This window comes from Podarcis muralis, chromosome 14 (assembly GCF_964188315.1).
Source record: "Podarcis muralis chromosome 14, rPodMur119.hap1.1, whole genome shotgun sequence".
Lineage (NCBI taxonomy): Eukaryota > Metazoa > Chordata > Lepidosauria > Squamata > Lacertidae > Podarcis > Podarcis muralis.
In genome coordinates, this window is record NC_135668.1 from 26,088,532 (window position 1) to 26,106,096 (window position 17,565).

The 17,565-nt window shown below is 47.8% G+C and overlaps 1 protein-coding gene across 2 annotated transcripts in view; it reads left to right on the forward strand.

Annotated features, from left to right (window-relative positions):
- Positions 1-672: 672 nt before the first annotated feature.
- The window catches only part of RGMA (repulsive guidance molecule BMP co-receptor a), a 35,508-nt gene continuing 18,615 nt past the window's right edge, over positions 673-17,565 (forward strand). Inside the window, exons 1-2 of one of the 2 annotated variants that reach the window (XM_028705607.2) lie at positions 673-869; positions 10,944-11,059. In XM_028705607.2, coding sequence (XP_028561440.2) covers positions 856-869; positions 10,944-11,059 — 130 coding nt within the window. In that variant the 5' untranslated portion in view covers positions 673-855. The remainder of the gene's footprint in view (positions 870-10,943; positions 11,060-17,565) is intronic. The other variant, XM_028705608.2, reaches the window with a different exon arrangement.

Sequence of the window (17,565 nt, forward strand, 5' to 3'; positions counted from 1 at the left end):
CGATTCCCAGCATCCTGATCCTACATGCATTTGTGGATGTGGAACACAGCCGTAGTGGTACCTCGGGTTAAGTACTTAATTCGTTCCGGAGGTCTGTTCTTAACCTGAAGCACCACTTTAGCTAATGGGGCCTCCAGCTGCCGCCGGAGCACGATTTCTGTTCTCATCCTGAAGCAAAGTTCTTAACCCGAGGTACTATTTCTGGGTTAGCGGAGTCTGTAACCTGAAGCGTCTGTAACCTGAAGCGTCTGTAACCCGAGGTACCACTGTACTAGCCACTGTTAGCCTTATCCCCCAATGGAGTCGCCACATCCTCTTCTAAAGCCATCTAAGTTGGTGTCCGTGGCCCCACTCCCCACCTTTCTCTCCCTTGCCCTGCCTGCAGCCCCCCTGCCCTCCCCAAACTCCCCTCTGCTGCCTGTTCTGCAAATAGCTCCCCTCCTCACCCTAACCCACGGAGAGCCACAAGAGAGGCGCATCTTCCTCGCTTGCTTGCCTGCCTGCCTAATCTGGGCTCCCAGCCTCAGCGAGTGATCTGCATTGAGAATCGCTCTGCGATTCCCTCTCTCCTCTCTCTCTTTTTTTGCAGAGAGATGCAGCTGGTGCAACAACAGAAGATGCCAGACCTCCTTGCTCGCTCCTGCGGTTGCTAAAGGGGTGGGGTGGGGTGCAGAGGGGCATCGCGTAGCAATCTCTACAGGGAAGAGAGGGGCGCAGCAGGTTCTGCAGAGGAGGAGGGGCTCGCTCTCCCGTGGACCATCCTGCACATCTGCCCCCTCCCTCTCCAGGTCTCGTGCATCCGAGGGGCGTTTGCAGCTGGCTCCAGCCCTCTCCTCCCTTCCAGGTGCAAGGCTCATGCAGCGGCTAAGGTAAGCGGCGGTGGGTGGGTGATAATGATGGGCGAGCGGGAGGGGGGACTGGGGAATTTCCGGCATGCAAGGTCTAATGGGGGGTATGAAGGGAAAACAAAACAAAAAAAGAGGTAATGTCCTCTTTGCACCTTTTCTAATTGCATCTCTCTCCACCCCCCCCCCCCAAGGAAAATTCCCTTTTCCGTTGCTTCCTGATTCTCATGCTGAATTGCATACTTTCCGTTTTTCCAACTCCCTTTTCGACACTTGATCTCTCCGATGCAAAGCCTCCTCCCTCTCCCCTAATCCGATTTGCACGCGGAACCTGTTGAGGATCACTCTGGTGCTTGCATTCCGCTGGAATTGAGTTTCACTCTCTTTTTTTAATATAGTCAGTTTTTTTGCAGTGATATGAACAGATGTGTCTGGGACTAGGTCCCGTTGAATGCAATAGGACTTGACTTCTGAGTAGGCATAGGATTGCGCAGTTAGCTGGACATCTTCCTTGTTGGAGCTGATCCACACTTACCTTTTGCCTCGCTCTCTCCAGGCACAGATCCGTGCTTTAAAACTCCGTATCCCAGCCCCCCCCCCTTTTTTTTTGCTCCCATTCCTTGCTCCTAAGGAAATGTCAGCACAGCGATTCGAATTGAAGCGTAATTCCTGTTGAAAATATCTTTTTCCCTATTTCCCCCTGCCCTCTGCCATTTCCAAATTTAGTCATGCTGGAGCCTGCATGCAAACTAATACAACTCTCTAGAGAAGAAAAAGACAGGTATTCCTCCCTTTCCCCCACCCGCTCAGATATCTTCCTTGATCTTCCACTCTCTATTCCCGCCACCTAAATTGACGCTGCCTGTGTTCCTATACTAAATGCATCTCTCTCACATACCTCTCAAATCTTCCATCCTACACCTATTTCCAAACAAACCTGCCCCATTGACACTGATGACATCTTACTGCAGGCATGTATTTTAGGGCACACTAGACATGCATTGCTCCACTGCCATTTTCCATGTGCTGGGTACCAAATGAGTCCTGAGTGACTGTGCAATCACCGATTTAGAATTCAAAATAGATTCCCCTCTGGATTTGCCCTTTGGGGGCGGGAAGGGGGATCTCACAAGTGGTGTTTAAAAACAAAAACATGTTGCCATTGATTCATCTGCAATAACATAATACCTATTTGTACAATATTAAGTCCTCCTCCCGAAGTATTATTCCCCATTCCCTCTTTAATACCTGCTTGCTACGCTGCAAGTGTAAGATTTAGCAGCATTGGGGGAAATTGCTCTCAGCTTCCAAACCAGAGGTATTCCAGAGGTTGTTGAAGTCCCACTCCCTCCAGTCAGCATGGCCATGGTCAGGGCTGATGGGCGCTGTAGTCCAGCCACATTTGGAGGGCCCCAAATTGGGGACAGCGGAAATTCTAAAACTTGCAGGCCTGTGCAACTTACTCATCAACTCAATAGTATAAAGGTAAAGGGACCCCTGACCATGAGGTCCAGTCGTGACCGACTCTGGGGTTGCAGCGCTCATCTCGCTTTATTGGCCGAGGGAGCCGGCATACAGCTTCTGGGTCATGTGGCCAGCATGACTTAAGCCGCTTCTGGCGAACCAGAGCAGTGCATGGAAACGCCGTTTACCTTCCTGCCGGAGTGGTACCTATTTATCTACTTGCACTTTGACGCACTTTCGAACTGTTAGGTTGGCAGGAGCTGGGACCGAGCAACGGGAGCTCACCCCGTCGCGGGGGTTCGAACCACCGACCTTCTGATCAGCAAGTCCTAGGCTCTGTGGTTTAACCCACAGCGCCACCTGCGTCCCTTCTCAATAGTATAGGGCAGTATATAAATTCAATAAATAATAATAATAATAATAATAATAATAATAGGATTGTCTTGCAATTCAACATGCACATGGCTGCAGTTGCAAAGACTGGTCCATAGGATTCAACTCCTAGGGGTCTTCAGCCCCTCAAATAAAATATTTGAGGGGGCCGCCCCCACAAAGTTGATGGCCATTGCCGTTCAAATGGTCTGTGCACACCACATCATGTGATTATGTGGGACTGGGCTTACCTCCCCCACCCCCAATATTTTATTCAAGTTGACACCCCTTGAATGGAACAGCTGCCCCAGCAGGAAAGACTTGCCCCCCCTCACAAATTCACAGTGGGCTGCCCTTATAGCAGGGATAGGGTATCTTCTGGCCCTCCAGGTGTTGTGGGACTCCAACTCCCATCAACCCCACCAAGCATAACCTCTGTGTCAAGGATGATGTTGCAGTCCAGCAACATCTGGTGAGCCACCTCTGCTCCATTGGGACAAACCACAATGTCACAGCCGTGGGGCAAGCATTTGAATTCTCTGGGCCTCTTAACCAGACAAGATGTTGCGCAAAGCTGGGGGAGATTGGGAGGAAAGTGAGGGGGGCAAATCTAGAAATTAGGTTGGTGTTGTAGCCATGAGGTTAGCTTGGAGACTTGGGGGGGGGGGGCGTGCAGGATGGAAAAGGCCTTCCCAGGTGCAACAGAATTGTAGAGTTGGAAGGGACCCGAGGGTCATCTAGTCCAACCCTCTGCAATGCAAGAATCTCAACTGAAGTATCCATGACAGGCGGCTATCTAATGCCTGTTTAAAAACTTCCAAGGAAGGACCGTCCACAACCTCACAAGGAAGACCTTTCCACTGTTCAACAGCTCTTACTGTCAGAAAGTTTTTCTGTATGCTTAGTCAGAATCTCCTTTGTTGTAACTTGAAGCCATTGGTTCGAGTCCTACCCTCCAGAGCAGAAGAAAACAAGTTTCTTTCTTCTTCCATGTGACCACTTTCCCCGAAGTCAAACTAGTGGTGAAGAGGGGGAAAGATATATTGAGGGATCAGGTTAAATGTCCACCTAGCCTAGCCATCTGCTTCCAACAGAGGACAGCTGTGTGCCTCTGATGCAGCCTAGAATGGCATTAGCCTGTTTGCTGTTGCATCACATTGTTGACTTATGTTAAGCTTGTGGTGCACTGTGACCCAAAGATCCTTTTGCATGTGCTGCTAGTTAGGCAGATGCCCCCTAATTTATATTTGTGCATCTGGTTCTTCTGGCTTAAGTGCAGAACCTTACATTTGTCCCTATTGAAATTCATTTTGTTAGCTTAGGCCCCGTTCTCCAATCCCTTAAGGTCATTTTGAATTATGATTCTGTCTTCTGCGGCATTGGTTATCCTTCTCAGTTTGGTTTCATCTGCAAATTTAATGAGCATCCCCTCAATTCCTTCATCCAAGTCATTCATAAAGACGTTGAACAACAATGGGCCCAGGAGAGAACCCTGAGGCACCCCACTGGTCACTTTTCCCCAGGATAACAAGGAACCATTAATGAATACTCTTTGGGGCACCTGGTGTCATCCAGATGTTTTCTGACTGAGCCTCAGCCAATTTGGCCAATGGTCAGAGATGATGGGGACTGTAGTCCAGGGTTTCCCAAACTTGGGATTCCAGCTGTTTTTTGGACTACAACTCCCATCATCCATCACTAGCAGGACCAGTGGTCAGGAATGATGGGAATTATAGTCCAAAACAGCTAGCAACTCAAGTTTTGGAAATCCTGACTGCAGTCTTAACAACATTTGGAGAGCCACAGGTTAGCTGCCCCTGCAGGAAAGACTTGCCCCCCCCCAAAAAAAAATGGTTGTGCTTTCACATTAAAAGAAGCAGCAACATATAAAAATATATAGAAATATGTACATTTACAAATGGCACTGGGCAGGAGGCAGAATACAGTTACTGTCAGGTTCACTGTTCCTAATTGTAGGGGGGGTGTTAAATGCAGTGCAAAGTTAAACAGCATGATGGACAGTCCCAGGTGGTGGAAGGGTGGAAATCAGATGAGGAAAGCTCGATTTCCCAGACAGTTATTAACTGATAAATGCATGCTAGCTGCCCACTGGTTGCAGGAAGTCCAGATGTCAAATAGGGTTGCCAACTTATGGAGGGCAGGCAGCCTGATGTGCTTTTCTGCCATTAATGGCAACCTGATGAGCAGAAGCTAGCAGCTCTTTACAAATATGTGCAGATCAAGCGGCTTGTAAGAGCAAAGCAGTAAGGATAGTATAAGATGGATAGCTCAGTTGGTTAGAGCATGGTGCTGATAATGCCAAGGTTGCAGGTTTGATCCCTGTATGGGACAACTGCATATTCCTGCATTGCAAGGGGGTTGGACTAGATGATTGTTGGGGTCCCTTCCAACTCTACAATTGTATAATTCTATGGGCCACAACCAAAGATCCACCTAGAGCAGCTTTCCAATCTGTTGTCCTCCATTCAAAACATCTGGAGGGCACCAGGTTGAAGCTCATAAACAACACATGGAGGTGAAGAATGAACACATTAACTACCTCCTGCACCTGGTACTTAAAGATATATTGCACCTATCTATAGAGGTTCAGTGTAGCTGTCACAGGTAATTGGAGCTGATACAACCATCACACAATCTATCGTGTCAGACGTTAGTGGCATTTAATAAGAATTCATAGGGAGACATTTAATAAGGAGTCACAGTGGCAGTGATCTCCCCCCTCCTTTTATAGCAATATTTATTAGTTTCTTAAATAAATCTGCATTATTTTGTGCTTGCAAAGGCGTGTGTCTGGGAGAGTATGATGTTCTTGCTTGTGTTACTCAGGCAAGAGATGAAAGTTTGGTGTTGTTTAGATGTGATTCTTGATTGCTGCCTGTAGGAGTAATTGCATTGCAATTGCTTCGAGGTGGAATCAATTTCCCCAAATTGAGATTTTAATGGGAAGCTCACAAACGGCTGTTATGTCATGTGGTTTAAGGAGGCTTAGGGTTGCATTTATTCAAGGTGCAGGTCTTTTTCTTGCCCCCAACCCCCACCCCCACAAGCAGACCAGGGAGAGCAGTGCCATCTACTGGGAACCAATGAACCTCAAACTGTATTTAAGCTTAGGAAGAAAGCAACCACTTGTAATTTTAAAACAGCGAACAAGCCACATAATTGATTTGACTTCTCTTCAAATGTAGTCAACATGCTGGGGCTTTTTTTGTGGGGTGAGGACTGTGTTTGACCAGAAGTCACATCAACTCTTTGTTCAGAAAAAATACAAACCAGACAAAATGTAACCATTAGAGTGTCTGATGGGGGCCTGGGAAACCCGGGTTCAAATCTCCAGCCAGCCATGAAACTCACTGGGTGACCTTTGGCCAATCACTGTTTCTTAGCCTAACCTACTTCACAGGGTTGTTGTGAGGGTAAAATTGAAGACCATGTATGTTTCCTTAAGCTCCTCGGAAGGAACATGGGGTAGCAATGTAATGATGAATGCAACTAGCTTTTTGTTAGGTAAAGGTAAAGGGACCCCTGACCATTAGGTCCAGTTGTGACCGACTCTGGGGTTGCGGCACTCATCTCGCTTTATTGGCCGAGGGAGCCGGCGTACAGCTTCCGGGTCATGTGGCCAGCATGACTAAGCTGCTTCTGGCGAACCAGAGCAGCACACGGAAACGCCATTTACCTTCCCGCCGGAGGGGTACCTATTTATCTACTTGCACTTTGATGTGCGTTCGAATGGCAGGAGCAGGGACCGAGCAACGGGAGCTCACCCCATCGCGGGGATTCGAACCGCCGACCTTCTGATCGGCAAGTCCTAGGCTCTGTGGTTTAACCCACAGCGCCACCCGCGTCCCTTAGCTTTTTGTTAGACCGTGGCTAACTCGATAATCTTTGGCATTCATTTAAAGAAGAGATGGTGAACTGTGGCCTTCCAGATGTTGTTCTGCTCTAAATTTCCTCAGCCCCAACCAGCATGGCCAATGGTGAGGGATGGGGGCAGCTGGAGTCCAAGAACGTAGGGGATGAGGCAGGTTCCCCACCTCTGAGTTAAAGCAACTTTGCATTAGATTGCCAGCTTCTTACTGGACCTGGGTTCCTGTGCTGTTGCCAGCAGCTAAGCATGAATGAATTAGCCAGTGGCGGTGCTTATCTCTACACCATGAAAAAGTTTGCTGGTTGATTTCAGCAAATCAAAGCTGACGCTAAAGGCATGGGAGCAGGCCAGGCTGCATTTTTTCTAGTCAGTTGAGAACCATAAATTTTATTTTGTGAACCGCCCTGAGATCTTCAGAGGCAGATCAAATAAATAAATAAGAATTTTGAATGAGAGTTCCTACTTCCAGACCTTGTTGCCTCAACACCCAGATCCTAAATACACTTTGGTTGTAGTGTCAAGCTCTGTGTGTCTTAATGGAGCATGCAGACCTTTGAGTTGCCATTTAAAATCCTTGGAGAAGAAGAAGAGTTTGGATTTGATATCCCGCTTTATCACTACTCTAAGGGGTCTCAAAGCACACTGAATGTTTGTCCCATGAAATTATCCTGCCTTTCCTCTTTGTGAGAGAGCCTTTGCCATTTTTCTGGGGGAGTTTTGGGAAACCCCAAAACTGGAATCTGACCATTTAGCCCTGGAGAACAGTGTTCATTTCTCATCATTCCACCCATATGATTGATTCTGTATGAAGAGGCTTTTTCAACTGCCACATTTTAAATCTTTGGGTTTTCTGGGTTGTTTTACAGCTCAAAAATCCTCCAGGTTTGTAACACAGTAGGATACATTTTCTTCATAGCCTCCCTTTCCGGTTCCACGCACCAATGATGCCTAGTTGTTTATTAGAGGTTTGCTGAGATGTGAAATGTGTGCAAAGGGGAGGGTATTGTTTAGGACTGGCTCTGAGGGGGGAATGGTAGAGAGGGGGGTGCACGGCAGACTGCTCCCTACAGAGAACAAAATATACAGAGGGAGAATCCCAGCCAACCCTCTGATGAACGGTTTAGAATAAAGCCTGCGATGTGTGAAGTTTATATCTCGTTTTGTAACGGCGGGTCTCCTGCAGGAGGCAAGTGCAGTGCCCGCCGCCAAGCTGTGTTGACAAGGAAGGCTTTGTTCTGTTGCAAATATCTCTCTGCCCTGTCAGGGAGGAGGTTGGTGAAGGGGCCACTGTCCCTCAGCTACTGGCCAGGACAGCATGCTCTGGCTCTACGATCAGCATAACCTTTGCTTGGGAGTAGCAGGAGGGGAGAGTTGCTGTTGCTTGCTGTTGTCCTGCTTGCAGACTTCCCAAAGGCATTTCTGGACTAGATGGGCCTCGATCCAGCAGGCTCTCCTCCTGCCCTTTTGTGTGTGGTTGGGTCTTGCTGAGGAGGTGTGGGCAAGGAAAGGCTTAAGATCATAAAAGGAGCCTGTTATGTACTGAGTTGAATAGGATCCAAATAGCAGCAGTCTGATTGGTCCGCAGGAGCCACCCAATCCAACTCCTGGTGGAAGTGAATCCGCAACCTGATTGGCCTACAGCAGAAACCCGGAATTAGCCAATCACATGTGTAAATAATGTATATAAAGCAGACAGTTTGGGGAAACATCCCCATTCCTCATTACTATGTGCTGAATAAAGAGCATGAAATCCACACTCAACTCTGAGTATATTTCAGAGCACTAATGGATCAGGCCAATGGTCCATCTAACCCAAAGTTGGGTTTCCAGCTGATTTTGGACTACAGTTCCCATCATCCCTGACCACTGGTCCTGCTAGCTAGGGATGATGGGAGTTGTAGTCCAACAACAGCTGGAGACCCAAGTTTGATGTAGCCAAACATGGTGTCCTTGCAGTGGCCAGTCAGGTAGAAGCCTATAGGAAGCTCCAAGCAGAACCTGAGAGCAACAGCAAGTCTCCCCCTGGTGCTTCCCACCAACTGATATTCAGAGGCATGCTGCCTTCAACCACACAGGGTTATGGCCTAGCCATCGTGGCTAGTAGCCACTGGCAGCCTTATCCTCCATGAGCTTGTCTAACCCTCTTTGTAAAGGCATTGTTGCCCCAAGAGTTGTCAGTCTGTATCTTGTGCCACATTAAAAGGTAAAGATAAAGGGACCCCTGACCGTTAAGTCCAGTCGCAGATGACTCTGGGGTTGCTGCGCTCATCTTGCTCTAGCGGCCGAGGGAGCCGGTGTTTTGTCCGCAAACAGCTTCCAGGTCATGTGGCCAGCATGACTAAACCACTTCTGGCGAACCAGAGCAGCGCACGGAAACGCCATTTACCTTCCCACTGGAGTGGTACCTATTTATCTACTTGCACTTTGACGTGCTTTAGAACTGCTAGGTGGGCAGGAGCAGGGAACCAACAACAGGAGCTCACCCCATCGTGGGGATTCGAACCGCCTACCTTCTGATCGGCAAACCCTAGGCTCTGTGGTTTAGACCACAGTGCCCCCCGCATCTGTGCCACATTAATACCACTCAATTACTGTGATTTTAAAAAGCATGGCAATACTTGGCATGGCAATACATGGCAAAACAGTAGGGAAAGCTGTGGTTGGGTGACCTGGATCCGCCAGCTTGGCTTGCTATCCAGGCACAGGCTGTTGATGGACAACTGCACAGCCCCCTTCACTCTTCATTATTCCTTATCTATAAACTGGACTTGGGCAGACAATGCCTTCAGATAGAAGACTGTCCTCTGACAGCCTTTCAAACAGAGGACTTCCCTCTGTAAAACAGGCCACAGGGCCCCCCTGGCTGTTAATGACACCTTGACCCTTGCATTTGTTTTCCAACACAAGGATGATAAAAGTAAGGCGTCGGTGACAAAACTTTATACTGCTCCATTTTTAATGGCATTAGGCTCTTATGATCCACCCAGTTGAGGCAATGGACCCTCCCGAATATCCAGTGCTGAGAATAAACTCCTAGAGATGACTGACACTTCCATGCCCTGCCTTAAGAGTTTCTCAGAGGCACCCAGCTGTCCTCTGTTGGAAGCAGAGGACTGGATGGACATTTAGTCTGATCCTCCAATATCTCTTTTCCCCATGTTGACATATTAACATGTCCCCTTTCAGCAACTAGTTTGACTGAAGCAGACTTCTGGGGAAAGCAGACTTCTGGCAAATCTTGCAGCCACCTCTTGTCCCTTTTGGTCCTGGGTGTGTGTGCTGGCGATGCTGATGAAACCAAACAGCCAGGGCCAGATTTGGCTCAGAGGCCTCTGCACAGGAACCTAGGAAGCTGCCTTCTACTCAGCCCAGCTCTGGGGGAAACCTTTGACCCTCCAGATGTCATCGAACTACAACTCCCCATCACCCCTGAACATTAGCCATGCTTGCTAGAGCTGATGGGAGTTGTAGTTTAGGGCCAAAGGTTTCCCCACTGGTGACTTAGTCCAGCTAGGTCAATGCGATCTACACTGACTGGCAGCTGCTCTCCAGGGCTTCAGGCTGGGGGCTTTCCTAGGTCTACCTGGAGATGCCAGGGATGGAATCTGGGACCTTCTGCATGCAAAGCAGATGCTCTCCCTATCTGCTGCAACCCCATGCCAGTTAATCTGCCTTGGACTGAATCAGACCATTGGTCTATCTAGCTCAGTACTGTCTGCACAGACTGGCAGCAGATCTCCAGCCCTACCCAGAGAGACGCTGGGGACCCAACCTGAGACCTTCTGCATGCAAAGCAGATGCTCTACCCCTGCTGCGCCACAGCCCTTCCCCAGAGCTGCCCTCCTTCTCCTCTTGCTTCCTTTGGAAGGGGTGTTGGAGAGAGAGGCGGGGGGAGCCTTCTCTGTCTCTAGTCTAGATGGAGTGCTGGAATCCAGCTGTAACACATCTCTCCTCTCTCCCAACCCCCCTTCTTCACGTTGGCTCTGTAACCGGATACGTGCCTTGACTACGCGGGCGGGACCAGGCCTCTGAGTGGCCAGGCCCTGCCAGCAAGGAGCAAGACTTTACGCATTGGAAGGGAGCGCGCGGTGATTGATGGCTGGGGCTGTTTTCCAGGGAGAACGAGGCGGGTGGAATTCGGTGCGCTCTGCTCACTTCTTGCCCGGGCGCTTGGAGTTCCCCGCTCAGAGCCAGGCTCCGCTTTCCCCCTCCCCTCTGTGTCCTGCTGGTGCTGGTGCTTGTGTTTTATTTTTTATTTTCCCCTCCATGCCTCCTCTCCTGTTCAGTTGAGTTCTTTCCCCGCTCCTCCCTCCTTCTTACCTTTCTCTTTCTTTTTCCCTCTCTCCTTTTGCAAACCAAAACTCTTCTTCTAGGGAGAGGCTAGTGGTTAGAGCTGAAGCTGGATGGATGGGTATGGGGAAAGGGGCAAGCGGCCAAGCCCTTGGACTGATCCAGACCCTCTTTCTCTCTCTCTGCGTCTTCCCAACAGGTAAGGAGCACCAGCTCCCCCGCTTTTTTCTGTTTTGCTTTAAAAAAAGTCTTTGGGGGGCCCTGGGGGGGGGAACCAGCCTTCCAAGAACTGCCTTTTCGGTTTCTCTCCCACCCTCCCTCAAGCCCCCAATCTGTGGGCCTCCCATTTGCTCTCATTTCACAGCACTTAGCCACATGTTGGAAAACCTGGTGGTGTTCAGGCACCCAGCCTGAATCGATCAGAGGCACACCAGACCCACCTCTTTGCAAATTTCTTTTGCTTCGCATCGGTTAGCCTAGAGACTTTTGTCCGCCACATCAAGATGCCTTTTTTGCTCAGCATAACTGAGAGGGCAGATGGATTGGGGGGGGGGGGGTTGTAGCTGGGCTTCAGAGCTAACAAAAGGCACCGAGAAAGTTTCCCCGTCCCATAGGTTCTCCGTCCCCAGAGCATTTTACTTGAGTGCCCATGTGAGAATTGCGCGTCTCTGCGACAGAGAAACTGGAGGGGATCCCTAACTCTACCTTACTCTTCCGTTGAAGGCTTAAGCGATGGCAGTGAGATAGAGAGAAAGCATTTGTACTCAAAAAACACGCCATTTGGCACCTTGTTTCTTATGTTTGTTTGTTTTGCAAATGTTGACTTCTAGACTTTTAAGAGCCAGGGGGATGGTGAGAAGGATATTTTCAGGTGATTTTGGTTGGGAAAGTTCTTGAACCAAATGTTTACATGTGCATGTCTGGAATATATGTGTGTACCTAAATTTGATGGTGTCGCTCAGCTGTGTTATACCTGTGATGTAGAATAAACCAGATCCAAGACCGGGGTCCCAGATAGGCAAGGATTGAACCTCTTGACACATTTTTCTTCCTCTCTTTCTTTCTGGGACATGTTGGCAGATGCATTGATCTTGCTCAAACCTGCCACTTGTTGCTAAGTTGGAAACCTTTGCTGAATGCAAATATCTACTCAATATTTCAAAGCAAGGAAAAAAAGAGGGGGGCTGCCCGCTGTGAGGGGGATACACTGGCAGGTTTTTTTATCGCCTCTTTATTATTATTGACCTGTAGCCTGCCTTATTTGCTGTTGCAAATTTGCTTGTTTTCTCTAGTAGCCAGTGTTAAGCTTTTATCTGCTAACATTTGGGTCTACCAACTTCGCTCCCCTCCTCTCCATCGTCCCCCCCCCCCCATTTAATCCCATGGTTTGTTTTTACGGTGTCAGAAAAAGGAGCGGGTTTTCAGAATCACAGCTGAAAACGCCATCTGTTTCCAATGAATCCCCCCATTGGCTTTTCCACCGTGTTTCTGCCGGATTCTTGCTTGCAAATTCCTTCAAGCTATGAAGGCTTGTTTTTGTTGGGGGAGGGGAAAGTAACTTCACACAGGGAGAGTTGTTCCCTTCCAAAAACTCTCCAGTTTCTTTACCTCGAAGGTTCCCCCCCCCTCCTTTCGTTGAGGCAAGTGGGGGGGGCGCAGAGAGCAGAAGGAATTATTAATTGCTCTAGGGCTTGGAGCTCCTGATATAACTGCCATTTGTGCGTATATTGATTTATTGCAAAACTCTTCTTTGCAAAGTGTGAAATGATTGGATTGGGGGGGGGGAGGAAAGTATCCTTTAAAACACACACACAAGCAACACCCTGACTATTTGGTGTTTGTCTTGGTTGATCATGTAGCAAAAAAATCTCTCCTCTCTCCCCCCCCCCCCCCACTTCAAATCCATTCCAAGCCTTCACACATTGAAGCAATTCCGATGAAATGCTTTGGAAAAAGTCGAGAGAGCTCGGTTCCGCAGCCTTGGAATTGCCTTTCCAAGTGTGTGCACAAGCCAGCCCTCCCCTTCATGCAGATTTGCTGGGAAGGTGCTATCTGATCTGAGATATTATTGAATTCTTTCCCTGAGAAACGTGCTGGAGCCGGAGATCACCTTGCAAGAAGGAACTTGATCTTCGATCTGGGATGTGCAGCAGATTGTGTGCGATTCGTTATTATTCACCCCTGCGGCAATTAAGCTGTATTAATCACGATTGGCTCTGGGGCCTCCCTTTGTCAGTAGTCTGTGTTGGTTGGGAGTTGGGGTGGGAATGACGACTTGGGGGTTTGTGTTACCCTGCAAGGATGGTGTAGGATTTAGTTGTCTTGCTCCTACTGACTGACACACACACACAGCTTCTTAATAGTTGCACTGGCTTCAAAAGAGAATTAGCCAAATTCATGGAGGAAAAGGCTTCTAGCCATCATGGTTATGTTCTAACCATGGACTTGTCAATGGGGAGCATTGCTGTTGCAGACTGAGTCCTTCTTGCAGTCTTCTCTTTGGGGTGTCTGGCTGGCCACTGTAAGAACAGGACTAGATGGGCTTGCCCACCTGATCCAGCAGCCAGACTCTCCTTATATTCCTAGCTGACAGAGTGTTGTGCTTGGCAGTGGTTGGTCTGGGTTCAAATCCTGGGCGTTCACTTAAGTGGCCAGGCTCCATTCCCAGCTTGGGCACGGTTGTTTAGTGAGGGAAGTTTTATGCAGGCCTTCCTTTTGGTAAAAACGGCCTCTGCTGTGCTTCCCTTCTCAGAAGATATAAGAGGAGAAAGAAAAGTGGGGAGTGTTGTTGGCCCAGTTCTGTCACATCTCTAAAAGGATGAGAGTGGAGAGCTGCCCCTCTTCTGCTCCTGCTTTGAGAGCACATCAGGTAGAAGAAAGCTTTTAAACACACACACAGAGAGAGAGAGAGAGAGAGAGAGAGAGAGAGAGAGATTTTCTCGGTCACTCTAAAATCATTTCTCAAAGGAGTCTGTTGGGCACAACAAAGAATTGTAAAGCACTTTTGTGAGGCATTCATGCCATATATTTAAAGAGCTATGATAACACATCATGGCTTCTAACACGCCTCCAATAATTATGGGAGTTGTAGTTTGCTAAGGGTGGTGAGAGTTGTTAGAAAGTCACTATTCCTCTCATAGAGCTACAATTTGTAGAGCAGTTTTTACAGGAATGGTAGTTCTGTGAGGGGGAATAGGGACCTCCTGACAACTCTCTGCACTCTTAAGCTACAGCTCCCAGAATTCTTTGAGGGAAGCCATGGTTGTTTAAAGTAGCACCACAATGTTTATAATGTATGTTGTGAATGTGGGCGTACTTTTATTTAAAAAATTGTAAATTATAGCAAAAAAAGGGGAAACTTTTACATAAAAGAAATAACAAGAAAACAAAGTGCCAAAATCATATGTAATATAAGATCCGGCAGAAGACAAAACAATTACAGTGTTTTCCGTGCAAGTTGGCACTTCCTTAAACTAAGGAGTTTACATACAGACTTGCCAAATGGAAAAAAAATGAAGGAACGAAGAGTTAACATCATTATTTCCCTTCGTTCCCAATTAGTAGTCGTCCAACAGAAATGTACCTGGACATATTTTCACAAAATCCACCCCTTGGAATAAGCAGGAGAGGCCATATGGCTACAGACTTCTTTATTGGTAGATAAAATAAAAAGTCATGTCCTATGGCCAAAAAAACCAAAACACCAGTCTCTTACAGCATATGCTCTAGCTACTTTCAACTTTTGGGTAGAAGTTTTCTAGAAGAGCAGTTTGCCAGACTTTTGAATACTGGTAATTGTAAGTTATCTGAATCAAATGTCTTCCAGGGTTTTGCCACTTAACCTCTTGCTGATGTTAACAGGTGTGAAATGGGTTCTTTATTCTTTAGGTCCCTGTCCACATCTATATGTGTGGTGTGAATGTGGCCATACTGAGCCCTTCTGCTTCCAAGTACTCTCCTGATGATTTGAGACTGCTGGGCTGAGGATGATGGGAGGGCAGCAGGTTGGGGGAGGCTGGTCCATAGAGTATCAGTGGTGGCCTTGATGGATGTGCAATCTGACTTGGCCAGCGCATGACGCACAGCCCTTATTTGTTGATTGATTTTTGTTGATTTATTTAAACATTTACAAATCATACTTTCCTGTACAATACCACAAGGCAGTTATGCAGACACAGTATTTCAATAAAAATGTCAGACGCTTCTGTGAGACCTGATTGACGCAGACTCTCCAATTCGAAAGGCCTGTTTGAATAATACAAATGACTCACAGATTGCATGGGAGTTATATTCCGGGCACTGTGCATAAAAGCCGAAATCACGTATAGCCGGAACAACACCAGAACTTCTATCCCGTCCCCCGCCCTGGTGCAACCATCCCTAGCTTTCCCATGCAAAGTGAAGAGCTTTTAAGCTTTCTGCTGTGTGTGTGTTTAATTTGTGTGATTTCAGCTGGCCGCCCACCAAATGCGTAAACCTGAAATTGTGCTTGTTAAATGCATGTAAGTTGCGAGTTACCTGTCTTTAGAAGATGTCTAAAAGCGAGCAGGGATGGCTCCTTCCAAACTTGTATTGGTAAGGAGTTCCACACAGCAGTACTTGCCACACTATAAATTGCGGGTGAACTACTGGGCCCAGTTCAAGGTGTTAGTAGTGTCATAGAAAGTCCTATATAGTTTGGGATCCAAGTACCTAAAGGAGCACCTTCTTCAATATCAACCCTGTGATTGGCAGGTCCTGTTGGTGATGCCGCCACTAGGGGCTGTTAAGTTGGTGCTGACCTGTGGCAGGGCCTTTTTGGTGGTGGTTCCCTGGTTGCGGAATGCCCTCCCTTCTAAGTTGCACCTGTCTCCATCATTAGTAACTTTCAGAAGGAATTTGAAAACGTTCCTGTTTATCCAAGTGGCTGAAGAATACCGTTCTTGGCAACCCTAAGATTGGATGAAATAATGTTTTTAACTGGCTTCAGAATGTTTCAAATTGTAACTGCTCTTAGATGTTTTTAGTGGATCATTGTTTTTGGAAGGTTTAAGCTGTTTTTGAAGGGTTTTGTTTATAAATCGTGTATCCGTTTGCCGTCCAGGGCTGCTTTGGGAGGAAGGGCAAGATATAAACCCAAGGAATAAGAAATAAAGAATTTACCACTGGAAGTGCCCCGACAGTGGTGGAGGTGAAGGATAAGAAACCAGGCAATTATTAGGGTGCTTTGAGCCTGTGCTGTTTAGAGCTTTGTGAGTTAACAAAAGAATATTGAGACTGGCCTGGCAGCAAAACTGCAACCCATGCAGTGTAAACCTTTTTGCAGGGATGTGATCCTGGGGAGGTCTTCATCCTTGAGTGTGAGTGTGTGTGTGCATAAATATGTCACTGAGACTGGATTTACTGGCCTGGAGGACGGACAGGTTGTGGAGGAGAGGTGGCAGGAACCGGGAGAGCATCTGTTGCCTTGGATGAGCTGCGTGGGCAGGGTTTTGGGAAGGGAGACGTAGGAGCCAAAAACCACAGGAGGGTGCTGCAAAATTGGGGCTGTGGTACATGAAGGCGAGAGGCTGGAAGCGGGACTGAGGCCCTGGCGCAGCTCGCTTGGCTCGGAGGAGCTGGATTTGCTCTCACTCGTCAGCTTAATGAGCGCCGGGCCCTTGCTCCTTTCACTGGAACTCAGATTTGCTCGTAAAATAGTTTTAAAGGCTCTGCAACCTGCAATTGTCAAATATCGTAATTAAGAATGGAAATCCCGTAACAGTGCCATTTTTTTAAAAAAATGATAATAAAAAAGAACAACCCAGCCTAGAGTAAATGTTAGCACAGCTTTGCATCCATTTCGAACAGAAAAGGACAGAAGAGAACTATAGACTATGGGTAGGCAAACTAAGGCCCGGGGGCCGGATGCGGCCCAATCGCCTTCTAAATCTGACCCGCGGATGGTCCAGGAATCAGCATGTTTTTACATGAGTAGAATGTGCCCTTTTATTTGAAATGCATCTCTGGGTTATTTGTGGGGCCTGCCTGGTGTTTTTACATGAGTAGAATGTGTGCTTTTAATTAAAAAGGATCTCTGGGTTATTTGTGGGGCATAGCAATTAGTTCATTCCCCCCCCCAAAAAAATAGTCCGCCCCACCCCCCCAGTCTGAGGGACAGTGGACTGGCCCCCTGCCCTGCTGAAAAATGTTGCTGACCCCTGCTAGACTCTCCTTGGCATCTCTGGGTAGGACTGGAAGAGAACCCTTGCATGAATCCTTGGCATGCTGCTGCCAGTCAGTGTAGACAGTACTGAGCTAGATGGACCGATGATCTGACTCTGTAGAAGTCAGCTTCCTATGATCACATCCAGGAAGGTACTGTTCGTTTAACCAGTGCTTCCACAGGGCGTGTTGGTATCATTGCGATGGAATTGAATTCCAAGGCAGATGCGTTTTCTTGGGTGACATCACAGGGTTGTTAGCACATAAAATGCTAGTTGGCTATTCTTATAGAGCAGTGGCAAGCAACCTTTATGTCCCTGAGGGCCACATGCAGCAATGGTTGGGAAGTCAGGGGCCACTTGCCAGAGGGCTACATAACTACGAAGGCTCATTCGCCTGTATGCATCCACATATACACACATGTGTGATTGCGATGGGGAGGAAGTTGCGTGTGGGACTGACTCTCTCCTCACAACCACAAGCATGGGAGCTATACAGTGGTACCTCGGGTTACAGATGCTT